The sequence below is a fragment of the Puntigrus tetrazona genome, chromosome 19, assembly GCF_018831695.1.
Source record: "Puntigrus tetrazona isolate hp1 chromosome 19, ASM1883169v1, whole genome shotgun sequence".
Lineage (NCBI taxonomy): Eukaryota > Metazoa > Chordata > Actinopteri > Cypriniformes > Cyprinidae > Puntigrus > Puntigrus tetrazona.
In genome coordinates, this window is record NC_056717.1 from 10,118,270 (window position 1) to 10,141,887 (window position 23,618).

The 23,618-nt window shown below is 37.2% G+C and overlaps 1 protein-coding gene across 1 annotated transcript in view; it reads left to right on the top strand.

Moving 5' to 3' along the window:
* The window catches only part of gabbr2 (gamma-aminobutyric acid (GABA) B receptor, 2), a 160,082-nt gene that overhangs the window by 23,113 nt on the left and 113,351 nt on the right, over positions 1-23,618 (top strand). Inside the window, exon 2 of the mRNA XM_043218350.1 lies at positions 16,694-16,831. Coding sequence (XP_043074285.1) covers positions 16,694-16,831 — 138 coding nt within the window. The remainder of the gene's footprint in view (positions 1-16,693; positions 16,832-23,618) is intronic.

Sequence of the window (23,618 nt, forward strand, 5' to 3'; positions counted from 1 at the left end):
ATCAAGGACACCTAATGTAAAGTGGGACTAAAACGTGCTTGTTTTTCATCAAAGTACATCACCAGCAAATTTCAAAGTTCTTAAATGGATTTCATCTTGTTTGGTATTTATATACTTCAGCTCAGTTGTTTAGTTGTGTTGGGTGTCAAGAATTTCTACAAATCTGTTATGCATTTTGTTGTACTGTATGGGAATTATTAAAATAATAGGGTTGAATACATGCACGTGTGCTTTGCAGTGTAGGTGTATTGCGGAGCTGTTTAAAAAAAGAAATCAAATATAAGGAATATCCTCATCAGATCCCCAGGGGGAGACAGAAGGGCAGGAGAGAGAGAGTGAACAGAGGGGGGAAAAAAGTAGAGAGTGAAAAAGAAATTGTGAGACTCAGTACAGAATGATGGAAGAGACACAAGATCCTGTTCCCATACTGTCACAGCAAATCTTCATCTAAAGGCCAGACACTTTCTGCACCCCCACCCCCTCCCCCTTTCTGTCTCTCTCTCACTTTTTTTTTAACTAATTTCTTTGTTTCTCACTGTATAATTTTTTTTTCTAGCAACACACAATTACAGACAGCCGGCTGTTTCGGGTGTATTCACGCCCCCTCACCCCCGTCCCATGTTGCACAGGGAAAGCCTTTGCGGTTTGCGGTGTGTGCCGATGTGAGGTTAAACGAGGAGAGTGGTTGACATGTCCCAGAGTTCTTTGCTTCATTTCCAAATGTTCTCAGACTCCACTGGTCTGTTCTGTGCACAGCAGGCTTCACCTGTCTAACCCAGCCTAACTCTCTAACGCTCAAACTGTCAAAACCAGGGAACTCTGTGCATCTAGCAAACCAGCGGCAACACCTGAGATAAGGCTGATGAAAAGCATATATGTGAAAATACATAGATTACAATTAATTGATTATTAACATGCTTTTTATGCATCTGTTGAAAACTTCATGTATTTACTTTAAAAATGTTCACGTTCAATACTTACCTGCTGTATAAACAGTAGCGTATAAAGAATTTAATGTGCATTACCTAATTGTTGCAGAAGACGGTAGTTATATAGTGTTACTAATAACGATTACACCGTGTCTTCGGTGCCGTTATACTTCTTGGAGCAAAGAGAACATTTTAGACTTGTGCATTTTATATCCCGTCTACTTAATCCAACTGCAAACTGTGTGAATTATACATCTGCACATCTCCCCCCTGGGCTGCAGAGCTGCGCAAAACCTGGGCTTGTTTGGACTCAAAATGCGGAGGCTCATACGGACGGCCGTTCTATTTCAGTACTCATGTAGTGTGTAGGTTGTGTGTAGAGAGAGCAGGAGTATAGGACAACGTCACCGTTTTTGTGTATATGTGGTGTGTGTTTGAAAACGTTGGCTGGATGACCAGCGGGTTCAGTCAGAGGAAGTGGAACGTCTCTCTCCTGCTTATATGAGCCCTCAAGAGTTATAGTACATACTTCTAGCTCCAAAGTCATGTATTATACTCTATTTTGGTTATGGCTGTCTACTTCCTAAAGTATGTCATCTTAGTGCTCTAGTTAGATCACCTTCACATACAGCATCAAAGAGTGATTATGTAATCCAGTGAGGGACTGATATGTAGCTACAGCGTATAGTGCATAGAGCTTGGGTAGAGTGGAGCGTTTCCCTTGTCAGATGCTCCTGAGAGAGACCAGCCTTGTTTTTTTTCTCCCAAACCTGTCAATCTAGCAGGTGTGGGATCAGTTGTGTTCCTTTGTGGGTGGTGGCCCGACGCCCAACGTGGGGTCAGGCATCACTTCACTTTCACTTAAGATTTCACTGTTTGGGTTAAAAGGTGCTCTTTCTCATCAAATAGAAGAGACTAGCTTCCCTGTGGTTATGCTGAAGCTCAGAGTAATAGGAGTTGGGTTTTGACAACCAGGAAGGACATATTTGCGACTCGCAAAGCTGAGAACTGAGAACAGCATAAAGGCCTGCAAAGTTAGGCATTGCCTGCGTAGATGACTGTGTCATATGTTATTATTAAAAATATGTCAAATATACTAACAGCTTACGCTGAAGTCATTTAAATGATTCAGCAAAAAACGAAAGTTCTGTCATCGTTCACCTCCCCTCATGTTGTTCCAAATGCTTATTCAACTGGTACACTAGTGCATGTAAAAACTAGTGCTTGTGAAAATGAGATTATCAGCAAATGTATTTTCAGCCTATTTTTCACTCAAAACTGCATGTTGTATGGCTTTAAAAGACTTAATAGTGTTTTTTTTAGTATTTTATTTTACCCTCTTTCTTTAGATTAATAGGCTTGTTGCTTTAAAAAGCAGCGCGATCATTATTCAGAGCTTTTCCTTTTGTGTTCCCTGCAATATATAAATTCATTCAGGTTTAAAATGATATGAGGGTGACTAAATTATGACAGAATTTTCATTTCTGGATGAACTCTGCCTTTTAGTTATTGTATGACTCTCAGAAGTGACTGGCCCGAATGGAAATGCTAACATATTTCTCCAGGTAATGTAGTCTAAAGCTGATAAGTATAGAACTGACAGAATAAATGTAAATCTGTAAACTGAGTTGGCATGAACTGTGTCTGACAGCGATGTAATCCGACAGTAATGTGTTGTGTGGCATCATATCATGTCACCATATGTCGTCAGAACCCTCTGATTAAATCCCTGATCCCTCGCTGGGCAGCAGGACTATAACACCGAGAGGTCAGTTTCCAAGGCCTGCTGTCAGAATATTTCCAGAAATTAAGGCTGTTGTCTCCATGTGCCGTGCACGTAACCTCTGTTGTTCCCACAAGCTGAGTCTCGGACAACGGCATGTAGTTTTGCATTACTCAGGAAGAGATCGGTATAGCAGGAAATGAGGAAGTGGTTCTATGAAATTTCTCCAGTGAGATGAGAGGATTCTGGGTAGAATAACATGATGAAATCTGACCTGCTCCAGTATATACAAGGCCCCGTTCTCTCCAGGTTTGGCTTCTGGTGTAATCAAGACTCAAGCGGCTCACTTCGTCAAATATTAATCTGAAAGAGGAGAGTCAGTGGTTGCAGCTGTTATATACAGTACGCTTGAGAGCTCTGTGTTTGGAGTGTATGGAACAGAGATATTAATCTAATTTGGAAGGTGACCCTGAGAAGGTGGCGGAAACACTTCGAAACAACAGCAAAACAGGACGAAGCAATTAGATACCCGCATTAATTTTGTATTTGAGTTAAAGCCATAGCTGTTTTTCTGCCTGCATAGCTTTGCTGTGTTTATTCAGCGTAGCCTATGCGAGAAAAACAGCGCATGAACAATTAAGCCATCAAAAAGTCAGTAGTCAAGCATATGTGTGCTGTAGACTGATACATGTTTGATGAAATACGGAAGAGAGTTGCTGAAAGGCTTTGTGACCTACTTAGGTTGTTGATTTTCACGCATGCTTCTTGACATGCCTCAGAACCACAAAGAATGAGTTGGGGATTCAAGCAGCAGTCAGCCATTTTGGCTCTGAAGGGTGTTCCTGTGAAGATTTCTTACTAATCATCTCTCTTTCGTCTCACTGTCTTAACAGCTGACCTAGACTGCTCAGAAGGTCTCATATAATGAGGTGTTTCTATTTTCAAGGCGATTCTTTTTTTAACTTGCAAAGTTTGTTCATTCCAGGAGGTAGGAAACAGACCACATGGTCTCGCTGCACGCCATTGTACATTTCCCTATTCTGTTTTGTGTGCTGTTTCTGAGGCGTAACCTGAATTTATAGGAATAGTTAACTTTGTCACTCCAAATTCAGAGTATCCTCTGGAACACAAAGGATAATATGACATTTGATAACAGAACAGGTTTTATGTTTTTTAGCCTACTGAAAAATGCTGTAAGATCTCATTCATGTTTATACACACACATACACAAACAACTCAGCACATTGCAAGATATGTGATAGCCTATAAATATTTCCTCTTTTATGCCACAGTTGTTGTTTCTTACTTTCCTGTTTCCTGTATTGGTTTTGTAGTCCTTTTTTTAGTTTTATTGTAATTGTACTGACTCTGTTTTAATTGTTCTGGCCTTTTGTAATGGTGGAGAACTCAGAGGTGACTGAGAGAGGATCCATGATCCATAAATAACAATATACAATCGATATAGTAAACCTTGCCCTTTATTTTAGGGATGCACCGGATGTAAATTGTCTGGCCAAAAACCGAATAACGAAAAGAACAAATAAATTATGCTGAACAATGACATGATGTGATAAAATATAGTCATGCAGTAATGCAACAAACGTGTCAGTTTAGCACCGCGTCTCAGTTCAATTAAAAGGAGAAGAAGAAGGGTGGCTGTTGCTGGTTGATGACTGAATTCATGAAATGGTGAAAAATTATTAGTAAATAAACTGCAAACCATTATGTTTTTCTAAAATGCTCACAAGTTGCATGTAACTTTTTCAAGCAGAGCTATACAAGCTTGTATGTAGCCAGGGTTCATAGTTCAAATCTGCCCTAAAACAGTAAGCTGCTCTGTAACATTTTCATGCATTTTTAAAATAAAATAGAAGACAATAGTAATAATAATAATAATAATAATTACAACAGCCTTTATTATTACACTCACACATGATGTTCAAATTGGGATCTGTAATGTTGTTTAAATGTATTCAAAGAATTATATATTATAATGCTCAGCAAGGCTGCATTTATAAAAGACTGTGGCCTAAATGAGAAGCTGACTGGTAGCGTAAGAGAAGTAAAATGTTAAAACTGACTAACCTTCCCTATAATTTCTCTAAAGACTGAGGCTCCCTGCTCATTCCCTGTAGTCATGGCAACGCTTTGTCTGACATCAGCTCTTCAAATGAGTATTTTCTACCTGCTCCTGCCACAGCATTTGTGTGGTCACTTGTTTGGTGTACAATGGCCTCATTTGTACAGTCACCTTGATTAAATGCGCCACCAAAAAAGGAGTAAGCCCTACTGTTTGAATGGTTTCAAACACAAGAGGGTTTAATGCTTTCCTGTTTATCCATTTTGCTTCGCAGTTCAGCCTACGGTGCTTATGAGGTCAAACGCTTTTGCTTATTATTTCCTTTGGAGAGACGAATCAGTCTTTTCCTGCAAGTTTGTCAGCTACAGGCTACAATGAAGAGCAATTAACTTTCTTTGACCTACTGAGGAAAAAATGCCACAATGATTTTTCTCCTTAAATTCGTTTAAAAGATTAGATATTTATTTTGTTAACTTTAAATTAGGCTTCATACTAGTGTTGCGCAAGCATGCTTTTGCAGCCCTAAGGACACTAATTATTAAGGGTGCTGAGATGTTTTCTTTACGATAATGTCATATTGAGACAGCAAGCTTCTTTTTCTTTTGCATTTCACACTTGATCCGGCTCGTTGTTTCATTTACGGTTACCATCTCATATTAGCTAGCCACCTGGTCTGTGGATAAAGCTGTGCTCCTTTGTTAACCGATTGGTGATTGCCGAGGGTCATTGTTGGCTGTCTGTAAACACGCAGGTTAATGCATCTGTGTTCGTGGTGTCGGCTTTGTGCCACACAATCAGAGCTGGGCTGCAGCTCTCAAAAGCTCTCCATTTGAACAGGCACTCCAGCACTGCGCATCACAATGCTGCTGCATAATTCTCCTTCAGAGCATCAGCAGGCTGCGCTTCATTTCCCTGCCCTCTGACTGAAGGCACGCCACCAGGAACACTTCTTACCAACACAGTGTGGAGGAGAAGCCATTTCCTTTCTCGTCTGTCATGGGCACACACACGGTGTGGCTGCTGTCATGAAACATGAGTCTTTTTTTACTAAAAATAGTGCATTGCATGCAACATAGCATTAATGCAGGTCCATTGATGCAGGATTGAGGCCAGTGTCGGTCAATTTTACTTCTTCTTTTTGAGATTTTCCTCAACAAAAAAAAGATGAAAAAACAAATGGTCATGATGATAATTAAACTAATTACAGCAGTAAACTGAACCACTTGCTAGTGGCTTATTTAGCTGTAACTGTAATATCAGAGCTGGATAGATTGCTTACAAATTGTAATTCCAAATTATAGTAGCATAATCCATAATTCGTAGTATAATAGACTTCTTTCTAATTACTTTTAGATTACGTTTGACCTAACTTGTTTATCAAATTGATTTAAAAAACATACTTTCATATTGATATGCTAATAAAAAGAGATAGAAAATATATTCCATTTGTTGTTATTAACAATATAAAATGCATTAAACATAACCATACATCAGAGTAAAACTGGGGTTTGTGATTTTAATTGAATAATAATAATAATGATAACAACAACAACAAATGTATTGCTTGTGAATAATATGTAATAATGCATCTACTAGTATCTGATTATATAATCCAGATTATATATAATCAGTAAATGGCTCATTAATTTGCTTCAGTATTATTGAACATATGCTTGTATTTTATGTTGATAAATCTTTTATATAATTAATAGATGTTATACATGTTTGTGAAAAAGGATTCTACACATCATCAACTGAAGTCGTTATCTGTTAAAATTGCCATTTCAAAATACATGAATATAATAATGATTTAACTGAATTTGCATTAAAAAAGTACATTTTGTTATAATACACCATAAATTGTTAGGGAGAATTCCCAACTTCTTATGTAGTTGCATTTAGTCAAGTTAGTACCATCTGTACTTTTTAGTTAGTATTAAAATATGTAGAAAGGTACTATTATATTATATTATATCAGTTGTGAAACAGTGACTCAGTAAATTCAGTTAAGGATTCAAACCCGTAACTTTGTTGACCTTGTTGACCTGGTTGACCTGGTCTTGCTTTAGCTTTTTTTTTGCCTGCAGCTTGTGAGAATCATTCATTACCAAGATGTTGTCTTTCCAGTATTTTGCTGTACACTGTCTCTTTATGGCATCACGTTCAATTCAAAGTCATTCACAATTCAGGTACTGTAAATGCGATGCCTTTTGCTGTGGCAAAACACTGACCCATTCCTTTGTGTGTCACTCTCTCTTCAAATCGTTCATATGTCTGTGCTTTTACAGTGCTTTACATCTGAGGATTGTCATGAGGATATTAACAGTATGAGTACAACAAGTGTCTAGACGTAGAGTGATCGTGCAGCTGATTAAATGGAGTTATGTTGGACAGAGGCAGGACATTGTTGTCACAAGATTCCAAATAATGTAAGTCTCAGAGCAGACTTTAATATGACCATGTCAGTCAGCCGTCCACCCTTTGCTCTGCTCCGTGTCCAAGAGCAGTCAGGTTGATGAATGGCTCCCATTACTCTGAGCATTATGGGCTGAAGCAGATGGGTGAGTATTTGGGCCTTGAGCGAGAGCAGTATTTTACCCCAAACATAGCAATGAGATCTCTTGTCTCACAAAATGACCAGAACATGCTTCATAGTCGCCATTTCCCTATCAGAAGCCGCAGCATCATTAAGTCCCGCCGGAGAAACAAGGCTCCATCAGACATCTCGCTGATTTCATGCATGAGGATCCGCTGTATGTATATCGTTGCTCACAAAACATTTTTCTCTTCTTGTTCGGGATGTTTAATGGCCTCAGCCATGGCACCAGGCGTAATGACAAATAAATGGAAGCGGTATGAGCGTTTAGGGCGAGGCTTGCTCTTGAAATGGGATTTCTGCGCAGACAGGGAGTGGTAGTCTAAGTAATAACATGTCGCCAGCAGAGCCATGGATCAGCGGCACGTTAGCTGTCAACGAGAAGCAGGAACCTACAAGTTCTGGGTTACTCAGGGTCTCTGCAATGCATCTCTTTGTGGCAGCTGGGAAGATAATTCAGTTGTGTTCAACTCTTGGCAACTTCAGCAGTAAAAGTGCTCTGGAAATCGTCTTCGCTGGAAGAAATTAATGTATGAACGTACTGTATTAATCATGGAGTTATCCGCTGACTTAATTTCATTTTATCACGTTTGTTTAAATTGCCACTTAAGAGGAAGAGATTTCCATCTGAAGAGCGGTTTTTCAGGGCATGGGACTGCTTTAGGAAAGCACTGCAAAGAAATGGCTTTTGGGAAAGGGACCTAGATGGCGTTCCACTTAAAGTAACTCTAGAGGGCCTGAACACAGGCTCTGAGCTGGCCCGTGTTCATCCCTCACTATGTTCTGCCTTTTATCCCGGCCTGATGCTGTACCAAGCACCACATCACCACAATTATCCAAAATGGCAGTAATTACCCCCGCCTCCCCTCCCTGGCTCTCCAGAGGAGACATCCTGGGGAGAATGGAGGACCTCAGGCCAAGAAATAATTAACTTGATAATGGCCTTCCTTTCCACAGCCATCCTTCTAGCTCTGTCTCTTTTCACATTTCCACCAATTACAAAGATATATTGTTTTAAACCTTCTTTGGAGCAGTATACTAATAGCTCTCCTTTGCGTGTTTGTATACAGTGTCGTTCATCTTCAGGTGGGAACCTTTGATAATCTCAGAGTCTGAAAATACATTGATGTCACAGTGATGTAACTTGCTTGATGCTCCGTTCTTGCTTAACAGAGCCTCAAGCACAGCTTCCTCTGGAGGTGATAGATTGGGGGAATTTTTAATACGTTTTGTCATTTTTCATCCCTCAAACACGCCGCTTTGTACTGAGACCTTCTGACAACCCCAAACCACTAATAATGGTTCAATGCACTCAAAACAATATGGCTTTTACAGTTCACAACCAACATGGGCTGTTTCAGGGATGTTTTGTTTTCAGTCTTCTGGAAAAGATGGCAGTAATTCAACACTAGTCTTGGCATAGCCCCCTAAAGCACTACCACAAAAGTTCACGAGTGTGTCATGTTCATGCTTTAGCTGCTACATTACATGTGCGGTGGTTGATTCACTCGGTAGTGCCAGGTTTTTGCCAATGTGCAGAGAAAAAAAATCACAGAATCAGAATATATGTGAAGGCAAAGTTAAAATTGTGAAGTGTCAAATGGTGCAAAGTGTGATGTAATAATTAATGAATATATCCAAAGGTCATATACAAATATAAAAAGGTCAAACTCTTTTTAAAATATCAGAAGGTATATGAACTATTTATAAGGAATAGGAATATAAAGTTGTAAAATGTCAAATGGTGCAACTTCCCCAAAATGTAATGTATTAATTAATATTTCCTGACATGTGTACAAAGGTCAAAATCTTTTTAAAATTTGAGTATATATATGAACTATTTATAAGGCAAAGTTAAAGTTGTAAGATATCAAATTGTGCAGCTCCCCCCAAATTTAATGTGTTTATTAATAAATAATTCCTCATATGTATAAAAAACATTTTACCTTAAAAAGTATATGTTATTTATTTATACAAAAAATTACAATCAGTTTATTCAAAGTGTAAAGAAATGTGTTATAAATTGTTGAACTAATGGTAACACCACATGACATCTTGAATAATTGGGTCATTAACGATTTTTTTCCCCCCTGAAAATTGCATTATTTTTTTCGTACAAACAAAAAATATGATACCAACATGAGTAATCCTGGCACTTGTTAAAAATGTTCTTTGGATGTTCTAATTTGCCATTGATCCAATTTCTGGATCATAGCTGTAGTCAGGGTGGAAAATTCGATTTACAGACAAACAAGACAAAACATTTTCAATGATAGCAGGGAGAATGGCTGTGGTCTTGTGTCGTGTGCTTGGCATTAGTCAGTCAATGCACCCTCTCAGCTACTCCACCGTATTACCTTACAAAGCCACAGTACTTGGTTCAGTTTCACGCAACACAAAGGTGTGAACATCTCAAGAAAAAATTCCCACAGCAAGCATGGTACTGGTTTGCAGTCACAAATGTCCAAAAGCCCAAGCCACTTGTCTTGGGGTCTTAAAAATCGAGGTGGATTTATGCGCGTGAGTGGAGCTGGATGGATCCCTGAGCCTAGTGAAGGGGAACAAATGCACAGGGCTGCTTTTGCCCTCATGCCTGTGTGCTCTAGATGCAACGAGAAATTCAGCCCTTGGCTTTTGGACAGGAACACCGTACGTGACCCTAATTGTCAGCACTTTGATGCTCCTACTGTACTTGCTGCACCTAGACATAAGGTAATTTGGGGCCTTATTTTACGATAACCATCAGATTGCACAATATCTAAGAACAAAGAATCTGTAATAGCAGTGGTATGAATAATAGCCTTATTTTGAAATTGCATCCATTTGAACCATGTTTCCAGTTTAGAAGTCTTTTTATGCCAGACATCTTGGCAGTAGCTTGATTTGGGTGATGACCCTGGTGGCCGGTAGGATTAGGCCAGTTCCTGCTTTGGAGGGAGCCAAAATTGATCCTTTTTCTTAAGGACAAACACGAAGGGGAAACATTTTAAAGGCTTTGGGTTTTTGGGTAATCACTTTTAGTGGCAAGCATAACCTTTTATAGTATTAAGTAAACATATTCATTTATAATTAGACGTGTGCTGGGTATTCGGTAGTGCGATATATCACAATAATGAATATGCACGATATAGTTATTGGGGGCATTTCAAAATACTGAATTATTATTTTTTTTATTTATTCAGAATTTTAAATGAGTTTTAAGAACATGTTTCCCATTAAATGAGTAAATTCCCAACTCCGCTGTAAGCTGCGTGAAAGACATGCTTGCACTCAGATGTAAACAAGCATGGATGAGAAGCGCATGGCAGAAGACACGAGAGACGAGCCGGATGAAAGCACACGTTATTACTCACTCTCTGACAGCAGACGGCGCTGAGCAGCCCAATGGCAGTTACCCTGGAAACCATGTCAACAAAGCAGCTGTGCGACTTTCTGTTCTGATTTTTAAACATTCATTAATCTGAGCTAATTCAAATATTTAGGAAAGTTTTTATAAACTGTGTGTTATAAAAGGTTTTTTTTTTTAAAGTGAACTCAAGCTAAGGTGCAGTATTTTTTAACAAAGATAAATAACTTCTGTAGCAAATGTAGCTTCTGTTCATTGATAATGTTAATTCATTAACTAAGGTTAACTACTGATATCTTACTGTAAAGTTAATCCGTGTAAAAAAATTGTTTTATAAACATTATCGTTTTTTGTGCATTGCTTTATTGTATTTAAATGTTCATATATTTTTGTTATATAACAGTTATTAAATCTGTTATACTGTATTATGACAACACTTTTTTCTAAACAATTTTATTATCGTGATATATATATTTATTTATTGAGAGAGAGAGAGAAATAACAGGTGAGTGGTTTTATACACAATAAATGTCTGCCCACCAGTTTCATGCAGTGTTATAGAAATAAAAAATATTTTATGGTGCAATAAATGCCATTTATTGTTCATATTGTTCATTATTATCTGTCATATACATAAATATGTAAATCACTCACTTAACTCAAAATACAATATTTACAACAATTACCTGAATGATTCAGAGCGTTTGTGCTTTCCACAACGCCTTTGGTGTAAAATGGCCATATAAAAAGCTAACCATTTATTAATAAGTGTGTCAAATTTAATGTGGACTAAAATGTTATAATTTCTACGAACCTCCTTCAGCAGCGTCCTCACCAAAGGACTCATTTGTGCCATTGTGCCATAAATATTAACCAATGAACGTCAGACTGTAGACTTTTGTTTTGTCTTTGCCAGGAACTGGTTTTTATTAACATTAGAAAAGCTAAGAGCAGAAAGAATGCTCAAATGGAACTCCGAAACCTAAAACTTGAGCTCAAATTGAACTTCATAAATAAAAGTTTTGGATAAATATTCAGTGACCATTGATTAAAAAACAGGCAGATAAATATAGAGGAATATGAAGAGGAAGAAAGGGTTAGTGATTGAAGGAGAAAAATTGATGTGCAGGCTGCAGGTGACAAAATAAATGTTAAATTAATATCATATTCTTTCAGTTGTACGTGCATGCACTTTGGTCATTTTGTGTGTGTCATTAAGCCTCTTCATAAGAAGCAGACACTAACATACATTCTGCTCCTGATTTGCTCTTGCTCTCTCTCTCTTGCTCTCTCTTTCACACACACACACACACACACACTCTCTCTCTCTCTCTCTCTCTGTCTTTCCCAGTACTGAAGTCTTCAGGTTGCATACTTGGGTGCAGTAATTTGCCATTGACTGGCGACAGGTGCAGCTGCTGCCGTTGCCACTGTTAACAAGCCGTTTCATCATGGTTAGCTTGCCATGATTATCCCTTGTTGTTGCCACAATACCACGGGTGGCCATTTTATGGTGCTGAAGATGTCAGAGGAAATAGTTTCATTAATAATCCTTAGCCTACTGTCCTTTCCGAGTCATTTGCTTCTGCAATTGCAAATTTCGGTGTCCCCTTCTATTTCATTTTCCATCAGATACATGCAGATTAATGAGCGAATCAAGCTAGTGAATGATCTGACTAAAACATGTTTGTTTACAGTTTTGTTCATAGAGATGCAGTTAAAGACGTAATATGTAAATCCTACCAGTTGTCCTAATTACTAATGTTTCCATAAATAACCAGTTTGTTATAGTTAAGCATTTCCTGAGGGAACTGCTTCCTTCTAGAAGAACATATTTAGTGTTTTCAATAAACATCCTCTGAATCTACACATAATCTGTACTTCAGAGCTTGAGATTTGGCTTTATATATTTTTTTTTGCTTGTCTACTGGAGGTCTAGAGTCCGGTCACAGGAGAGATGGTGTGTCAACAGCAGTAAGTCTTGTGGTCACTGTGCTGGGCTGACTTACCATGCTAATGGCTCGACTGACAGGACTTTGGGGCTCAGTCCTATAAACACAGACTTGCCCTCTGCCAAACTCTCGTTGAGCAGCCGGCCCTGGAGGATTGTTTGATTCTGGGTCCAAAATTGACCCAGACAGTTAAAGGAATCTGCTAGGTTCAGTCTGCAGCATTTGTGGAATGCACAGAAAACTGCACTTGTAATAAAAGCAAAGGGGACAACGCAGGTCCATCAAGCATAATGTACAGATACTCTGTTTTTTTGTAAAGTAATCCTAGACAAGGTGATTTGGCTCTGAACATGGAGCAGGGTGGGATGGTATGAATTTTAGGTGGTTTATTTGATGATAATTACAGCTGGCTCTAAACGTTATTACCTTCAGACTTTTCAATCTTAAGGAAATGCAGAAATACATAGACACGAAATTTTGATTTTTGGACGGAGAAGTACATTGTAATCAGTTTACTTGTAGAGACTGACTAGACAGAGCCTGAGCACAACTGAACCAGAAACAAAAGGTTCCCAGATGAGCGCTAGTGTTATAGTTAACTATAACTATTACAAATTATTTATGGTATTCAAAATAAAGCTCAAATAAAATGAAATCTAACCATTAGAAGAAAACCGTAAACTTCAAAAACATAAGGGGGTGAACCTTAAAACCTATTTTAAAGGTTTCTGTTGAAATATTCAAATTACTAAAATTAATGAAAAAAAAATATATAATTTTACAATATAATATAATAAAATATTATAAAAAATGTTCACACTATAGTTTGAGGACCAAGTCTCATTATTAACTTCTCAGTAAAATCCTAATATGCTGTTTATTAAGAGTTATTAAGTTAGTTGTTGGGTTTAGGTAGGCTGTATGATAGGATTATTGTAACATTTTATAATAGGTAACACGATAGCTATTTACTACGACTTCATGTTAAGGTAGTTGTTAGAAATTAGGAATAGGAATGTAGAATAAGGTCATATAGAATAGGACATTAATATGTGCTTAATTAGCACTAATAAATATTCTAGTAGTATGCCTGCTAATAAGCAACTAATAAGTGTAGTCGTAAAATAAAGTGTTACCCACTTTACTTTAGGGTCTCTTAATTAGTTGACTCATTTATGCCTTATTCTACATGACCGTATTCTTTATCCCTAATCCTACGCAATACCATAAAATAATAACTACCTTAATAACTACTATTAATAAGCAGCAAATTATGAATTTACATGCCATTATATCATGCTGTTGAAACCCTGAATATTCCCTAAATACATCAGTGACGATCAATCCAGTGCTGTTGTGTTGTTTAAATGTTTTTTAGTTTATTTTCAAAAGTGTGTGTGTCATTAACAAGTTTAGTGAAGAGATATATTCATTTAAATAGATTGCGATGATGTTGTGGTGATGGCCTATTGTCATCAAGTCTCTCAGTCTGACACCAGCTCTGTGAAATCCAAAATTAACCTCTGAATACCGATTAATAGCATCATGATTGTAGCAGCCAATCCGTGCTACATCTATCAATGCCGGCCTTGCTTTTTCCTTCATTTAGCGTTCAAAGTGAGGAGTGCGTTCCCATGACAACATGGCCAAAGCCTGCTCTGCAGATCATGGATGTGCGCCTTATAAGGCAAACGACCACGTTGTGATTGTTGGATTGAAAGATGCCTTGATTTCAGTGCAGAATGGCGTTTGTAGATAGAGCTTCATTGCTGACTGAATAATTATGGGTAGGGTTAAAGACAACAGTCTTGGTCAGTAGGTAAATTGACTGTTGATGATGATGCATCTAGTTAAACGTTGTCGCAGTGATTTTGATTGTCTCACAGTAGATCTTAATCGATCGAGGCGCTTATCTGTCCGTCACTTATTGCAGCATATTTCACTCCCGAAATTTCACCAGCATCTTGTTGGAGGGTCGAGCATTTTTGTTAAACAGGAAGAAAAGGCTCAGTGTTTTGGTGGTTACTGATGACCAGAATGAAGTGAATATGGAGGAAATATGCAAATAAGATCTTTTAAAAGCCTGCTGTTTTATTCAGCATTATGAACAGCATCACTTCAATCGACTCGCCCTGCAGTGCCTCATCTCATATTCCTGCTCTTCATACGCCACAGTCTTTTTTTAACACTTCTATTTCTGACGCCGAAGCTCACTGGCTAGTGAGCACTACCAAGTATGATGGCGTGTCAGAAATAGAGATGTACTGCTTGTGTAAGAACGCCTGTATCATCATTGGTTGTGGGCCAAAAATAGCCTTCACATAAATGCTCAAAGGCATCCTGGAAACAGAAGGGTCTTGCTTGTTCAACCCGACTGGTCACGTAACTCCTATGATTTTTGAACAGGAAATTTGGAGCACAATTTTTGGCTTTGATTAAGTAGCATAACTATTTTAGGTAAAAAAGAAAAAAGTGTTTGTCTAAGGTCTCTAAATTTGGCTAATCTCTCAAATCTTTGAGTTATTTTCTGTAGAACAAAAATGCTGTTATCATCAAATCGTCATCATATCAAAGCTGTTCATTTCCAGCTGTCAGATGATATTTGACTTAGTTTATTCAAAGCAACTGTGAATAGTACGATAATATGTCAATAATATGTCGGTTTGTATCTATATTTAGCTATACTTTATGTATTTATGCGAGCATAAACATATCTAATTATGTATCTTCATGGTTCTAATATATATGTATATATAGAATAATTTATATATAATAACACATAGTAATCAATTAATACTATATATATATATATATATATATATATATATAGAGATGTAATATATATTGTCAATATCGTGATATCAAAACTTAATATTATCATGGTATAAAGTGATCGGCAAGAAGTGTAATTTTAAAAATATATTTAAATTTATTATTCTAAAATAAAAGGTCTTTAAAGTAGTTTTTGTCCATTATGCTTTGGCACTGTATCTTTCAAACAAACTAAAACTGAAAGCAAAACTGTTAGCAAAGCGCACACATTGTTGAGACGATCAACTCTTGATCCATTGTTTTTATTTTATTTCATTATTTGTGGCCCTGGACCACAAAATCAGTCATAAGTGTGAATTTTTCGAAATCGAAATTCCTACACTATCTGAAAGCTGAATATAAGTGTTTGGTTTGTATATATTTATATTTATTAATATATTTTATATTGATATATTTAATATTCATATATTAATGATAGGAAATGTACAAATATCTTCATGGAAACTAATCTTTACATAACATCCTAATGATTTTTGGCACTTTTTTGGGGGCCGGGGGATCATTTTGATCCATACATATATATTTTTAGCTATTGCTATAAATATACCCCAGCGACTTAAGACATATGATCATAATAATACACTTTTGCTGTATTGATATTGCTATATTAAACCTCAAAACTAAATTTGTTCATTGATTCAAACAAGACAAGAAGGCACTTTAGCAAGCAAGGTCAAACGGCAAGAAGAAAATCTTGACCGGGTCACTGTGCGCAGTGTTGAGACATTTCTGGTTATGGCTGGGATTGAGTCAGGTCAAGCCGACTGCTGTTAATTGACCTTCGGAAGTGTTTACCGGGGACTGAAATATCATTACCAACATCAGAAAATCAAAGATAAAACAGTTAGAGGCTCACATCACAATCAATAGCCCTGCTACATCTTTTCTTTTCTTCAGCACTTCTACAGAGCCAAGAGCGTTGCCATAGTGATATGAAATGGGCGCATAGTGCTGCAGCAGTCGGGCTCTCCTGTACATCAGGCATGTTTTCACATTCAGAAATTCGAGGTCCATGTTTTTTTCCCCCATTTCCTTCTTCCTTTACACCGTATAATTATTATTATAAAAGAAACATGCACCGGGATTTTGGTTGTGCATTTTGGTAGTGCAAATCAAGAAAAAGCTCTCAAGGTTTCTACGTGAATGAATTGAGAGCAAGTACGCCTGGTAATGTCATTAAACAGACTTCTATGTATATTTATAGACTTAATTCTCCTTCCTTTTTCTCTTTTCAGTGCGACAACGCAAAGGGATTGCGGGCCTTTTTTGATGCAATCTGCTACGGTCCGAAGCATTTGATGATCTTTGGAGGCGTGTGTCCGTCAGTGACTTCGATCATCGCCGAATCGTTGGAGGGATGGAACCTCGTACAGGTTTGTGCCACAGCCAGTAGCTGCTTCATAAAACCTGCGATGTGATTATCCATTTGCATAATCATTAACAATTCTCTTTTCCCCTCAAAATGCCATGTTTACATGAGAGGGTTCTCGTACTTGAAGAATTCATGCCACGTATTTGCGCTAATTACTTCCTCTGTGATGTAAATAAATACTAGTATCTTTAATCAAAAGGTTGGCAAAGCCGGGCCAGAAATGTAATCCCAATGCTGATAAAAACTGGAAAAATTGAATCGAATTCCCAAAGACTTCTGTCTTAAGCAGACCCGAGGGGGTGTTTAGTGTGTTAATACTGTGATTTTTAACAGGAAGTTAGCATTTGGTTACTCTAAGCATATCTCCCCTCTCTTGTTTGCAATTTTCAGTGATATCTCTAATCTGTGTATTAGTGCATCACTGACAAGAGTAGTTGCCATCGGCACACATGGCTCGAGGAAGTAATGTAGTTAAAATCTCTCTGATGTGAGGCATGGTGGACTTTAGAGGAATTCCACTGAGGAATCTCCTCCGGGCTCCTACGTTTTCACTTTTGTGTTGGCAGATGTGTGGTCAGTCTCGAAGCCAGCTGACATTTCACCAACAAAACCTGGCAATTTTCCAACACTGTTCCACCAAAAGTGGCTGGTTTCCATGAGAGGAATAGAAATTTGTGTACATTGTTCCAAGTCGGAAATATGGACAAAAAGCCAAAAAAGCAGATAAAGGGTCTAATATGTCATTTTAAAACAAGGATGCGTTATTAGGGGTTCAAGCACGTAGTGCTGAAACCCTTTTTTAATTTGTCATTATTGCTGTTTCCCCCCAAGGTCCACAAATGTTATTTCTGTAATAATTCATCTTTTTATGACTATTTTTCACATTCTCTTACAATTAAGCATGCAGATTTTTGGGGGGCTTTTTACTGACCCTTGCTAATCATCCAAAAACCAACCCTGAATATGTTTTTTAGTGCATTTTAAATTTTAATAGATACATTTCTGGGTTTATGCTTTCTTATTTTTCATAGTATTCTAAACACATTTATCTAAATAGATTTTGAATATATAACTTGAATTTAGATATTGAATATATCACACTATATGTCACACTCTAAGAAAAAAGGTCCAAAAGTTGTCACTGGGGTAGTACCCTTTCAAAGTCGTATATACTCCTAAAAGGTGCATATTATTACCCTAAAGACACATATTAGTACATAATACATAGGAGATACTTTCTAAGATACTTATCTTTCAAAAAGGGTACTGCTCCACTGACATATTTATACCTTTGTGCCAAAGAATGTAGGTGTACTGTACAACAGATTGTTACTGGTTAAAGGTTCATAGTAATGCCTTACATGGTTACATACAGTATTCTAAGGTACAAAGGTGCACATTTTAGGTTTTTGAATGTGCAATTTATATTCAATTTGGCCATTAATGTATGTAAATCATGCATATTTTAGGTTACCTGAGAAGACATTTTCACAGGAAATTCTATTAAAAAAAATAAAAATAAAACATGAATATCAGAAATTGTATTGTTTCAACTGTGGAAAGACATTAGTACATACTATAGAATATACTATAGTATAATATAGTTTTGTTACTGTTCTGTTCCCATCATCATTTTATTTCCAGCACTTAATCAAGACGCAGTTGAAAATGAGAGCCTTTTATTTCACTTGTCATTCCACTTGCATTGGCTTTTGAATCGAGCTATTTCGTCCACAACCAATAAACCATTTAATGTCCACAGCACCTCATTTAGAGGATATCATTCTCCTTCTTTAAACCCTGTGAACCACATTTACCTGACAGTGAGTCAGGGAAATATCAAAAAATAAATCTTGCTATTTCTCTAATTAATATATTTGTGGACTTGGACTGATCTTGCCTTCCTGAGGATAAGCTTACAGAAGTCCTAATTTGTGGACTAATCTCCCATTAACCCCAGATGAGTAGATGTCTAATTAGCCAGAGTGATGGGAAGGGAACATATCCACAATGGGATTAACAGTGACATGCCTCAGAAAGGCTTTTAAACCTGTGACAAAATAATAAAACAAACAAAGAGAGGGGGGCCGGTTGCACCAATTGTGCATACGTTTTTAATATTTTTGACATGAAGGAGAACATAAACTTTCACATTACTAATAAGTTATATAATAATAATATAATAATAAGTAATATAAAATAATATATAAAACTATAATTACACTTTATTTCAAGTACTACTTGTTGACAATTCACTTTTTTTAATATTAAGCCTAAAATGTGTTTTAATGTCACTATTGATGACTATTGCTTGATCTTTGATTAATATTGGTCTTTAAATGTAAAATATTTCAAGTGTACCTGAAGTATTCTTGCAATAGTTCCACTTTAGCACAATCAAATATATTTCAGTATATCTTTAGTTGGACAACTTGCATAATTAGTACAAAATTAGTTGTTCAAGTTTAGCAGACTATAGCAATTATACCAGTGTATCGGTTTAGTCTACTAAAAGTACAATTGCGGGGTTTTTATATCAAGCACATACATATGTAAATGTATTTGTAGTATACTTAGAATGAAATAATTTTCAGTTGTATTTCAAATAAATGTATTTCATTCACATGTATTCAATTTTAGTGTATTTTGCAATTGGTATCTATTTAATCACCCTCATGCTGTATTAGACCTGTACGAGTTTCTTTTTTTCTGATGAAGATATATTGTAGAATGGTGATAACCAAATATTTGTTGGTAGCCACTGACTCCCACAGTAAAAATGGATTCCATACTATAGAGGTCAATGGTTACAGGCAGCTGTTTGCTGATGACTGAATTTTCATTTTGGTTTTAGTTTATACTTTTAATTAAAAACTTATGAATGGCTGCTGCAACCCTAACTTGGGCCTAGGGTCACTTCCCGCATTCACTGCTGGAATCTCCTTCATTGTGAAAAAAACAGTTTTATGGCAGCAGTGATGAGGCAGTAAGCACCAGGTGCACCTCATTACGCTCGTCTAGCAGCGTTTCCATTTCCGCGCTCCTCCTCTTGGCCGCACGGCTGTATTATGAGGCTGGATGGAGAACAGCAGAGGAGGGCCAGTGCACCGACGTCTAGAGATTCCTCCGACACACCTGCTGATCCGTTTCATAAGAGAGGACGAAACGAACATTGAGTCTAACGTTCTCCAGCTTCATCAAATCCAAGACTCTGTTCCCTTATTTTTAATTTAAGACATGTGGTTAATGAGAACGGGAGATGGCGTTGAAATGGCGGCTGGTTGATGGATTGTGTAATTACATTTAATGAAAGCATCAGGCGGTTCTGAGAGCCAAAAACGAGAGCGCTTGTGTTTTCACCGATGAAATTATATACACGTGTTGGAACCTCCAGAGATGTGCCAACATGCAAACAGCCCTAGAGTAAACTTTTGACCTCAAGAGCCATTGAAATCTGTTAGGATGTCAGTTTCCACAGGCATTCTGCTCCTGCGTACTGTGTAATTAAATAGTGCTGAGCTTCCTTTGTGCTTCTCAAATCATCACTTGGCATTCAGTGGCTCTGAATGGCTCCTCTGTTATGAAGTGGCTTACATCAGTGCTTGCAATGCGCAGAGATATTAACATGACTCGAGTGCTTTGAATCAAATTGAATGTCACCCAGACTGTGAGAGAATGATTATTTTGAGCTGAGACATTCCTTTCTCCCTAAGCGTTTGGATGATATCGTGCCCTCGCACAATCTTTCGTATAGCAGGGGAAACGGTAAACACGAGAGAACGCCTTTTTTGTTACGTGACTAATAGGGAGACCTTATTGCAGGCCGGACTCGCAGGTGCTGTTTGTGAAGATATTATAATGTTGAAGTGGCCCCCTTTCTAGCTCTGATGAAGGTAACAATGCTCACAACGTCGTAATAAAAGTGATTAGATGAGATGAAGCTTAATACATGTATTGATATGCAATACCAAGATGCAATTAGACATTTAGTTGGGCTAGTAACTGCAGACCTCCCTTGATAGAGAAATGAGCATGCCTGTAAGAAAGAACAATCACAAATGAGTTCTGGTTAATTTCTCAGATGCTTCGTCTTATATGAAGAGCAAATGGAAGCTTCTGCAGGAGTTTCAAAAGGGATAGCGACACCAAATGGGTTTCAATGCACATATTGTTATGCACATTTTGGAATATGTAAAAAAAAATCTATTTAAATTAGCGTTCCATGTTTATTTTTACAGGTGCTTTACACCTTATATAACACATTATTTCATCCATTAAATAAATAATCAGATAAGCACATTAAATTGATTGAAATCATTTAAAAAAAAGTTACTATATTTTAAATGTTTTAATGTACAATTTCATAATGAACATGCAATTTATACATATTACATGTTTGACATAGTCTACTATAAATAAATTCAGCGGTACTCTTTAAACTTAATTCAATAAAACTAACATAAAGATGTATTTAAGCCCTTCATAAATGGGTTAAAATGCATTTAATACAAATTTTAAAATATAGTTTAATTCACTTGTATATAACATGCAATTAATACTTAGTCAAGAATAATCATTGACTGTATATTATTTCTGTAACAAGAATTTCAACATTCATCAAACTTAATAGATCTGTACTCTTATTATATATTTTTTATTTATTCTAAGTTATAGACTTTTGATACATAACTCAGAGCTTAAAGGACTAAAATGTATCTGAGAAGTATGTGAGAAGATGAGTAAAATAGAAAGCTTCTGCAAGGATTATAGTAAAACCACACAACTCCGTTAGCTGCATTTTGCTTTTTAGCAGTGTCAGAACTTGCTTGAGGTGTTTCTCATTTTTCACTGTAGTTTGAATTGGGGCAGCCATTTTGCTGGAGTATGCTTCTCAGGAGATGTTTGGGTAAAGACAACATGGAGTGAGGTACTTCTTTCAAAAAATGTCATTATTTATAGTTAATGTTAGCATATGTGCTTGTACATATTTAACTGTGGTGCAAATTTGTAAGTTTGAATCTTCGTTTGATTCATGCCTCTTCTCTTCAAAATTTACTGTCCTCTGCTCTCTCTCTCTCTCTCTCTCTCTCTCTCTCTCTCTCTCTCTCTCTCTCTCTCTCTCTCTCTCTCTCTTATAAAATAATAATTAAGCTGAAAGTGAAGTAAACTAATGGAGCTAATGTCTGTCAGTAGCACTTGATTTGCTGGGCTGATATTCGTCTTGTTAGACTGTGCCATCACAGCGAGCGTCATAGCCTCAAAATTAGGCCACGAGAAGTATAAATAGATAGCGTTTCCGTGATTTAGAGATGTTTACATGGGCGTTTCCTCTTGCGCTTGCATTATTCTTGGTATTGTTGAGATCCAAGCAGTATGTCTTTGAGCCTGTCAGCCTCTCATCTGCTCCCAGCCGAGCATGTGCCAGAACCAGACTGCTGTCGACGTGCTTCAGCAGACGCCGTCTTCCTCTTTGACGTCAACTACAGGAGTGAGAAGAACAGCCAACTCCCAAAGCTGTTTACATATGGCCGCTTCCCAGACTGACAGAGAGAGGTTAGCACACACAGTTAATGTAGGGCCTGCAACTAGGGATGGGTGGAAGTATTGAGAAGTTTGATCCTCACGTTCGAAAAAAGATAGTGGATTTTAATTCAAGCGGCACAACAATAAATGCACATCAAAAAGAAGTTAAAAGAGATTAAATGTATTAGTAGATAGTAAATATTGCATATAAAATATTAAAATATTTAAATGTATGACAATTTTAAATGACAAATACACCAAAAAAGTTTATTGTGCAGCCAATTGCATATTAGAATGATTTTTGAAGGATCATGTGACACTGAATACTAGAATAATGATGCTTAAAATGCATCTTTTGGGTTACACTTTATTTTAATAGTGCTCTTTAGACATTCTACTAACTATGAGTAACTTTGTAACTACGTACCAACTAATACTCATTAATTTGCATCTATGTACTACTAACTCTCAAAAGAGACTGTTTGGGTGGGTTTAGTAGAATAAGTTTCTAATGACTTGTCAGAAATAAATGTACAAAAGCTGTCACTGGGGTGGTACCTTTTGAAAAGGTACGCTTTTGTACCTATTAAGTTCAAATATATACACTCTTTTTATTATTAGAAACTGCAGAAATATTGGTTTCTGCATATTGGCCTTAATAGTACTTGGTATTGGATCAAAAAGAAAAGCCTTTTGTTTTCATTTTCATAGTGATTCAGCCAATATGCACGAATGACAGCTTTTTTGAGTATTAAAACTGGCAGGCCAGACAGACGTTGTGTCATTAAGCATTTAGATTCTCTCTCTGAGGAATATTTACAAAAATGTCACCTGCCTTTTCACATTTGCTGGGAGCAGGAAATAAAAGAAACCGGCTGTTTTGTTGAACAACCTGAATATCTCAGCTGCTCCAACCATAATTAATTTAACTTGAAACAATGCAGGCAATAATCATTAGTCCATGTCAAACATGATGCCGGCTCGGTGTTGAACCAGCGAGATTCTGCTCTGAGCACTGAGGAATTCAAATTGTGCATACGAGCATATACACACCTCTCACATTTCGCTGTGGGTGTTGCCGTGATCGGTTTGTGGGTACCATCTGCCCTCAGATTTATGTAACAACTGATCCACAAGCAACTCTCACACATCCTGATTGTGACTCATGTCCCATGATGCCCCAGAATGGTATTAGTGAGAGGTTCACACTCTCCCTGCCCGCTCGCTTCTTAGAGGCCTAAACGAAAAGTGAGAAGGGGAAAAGG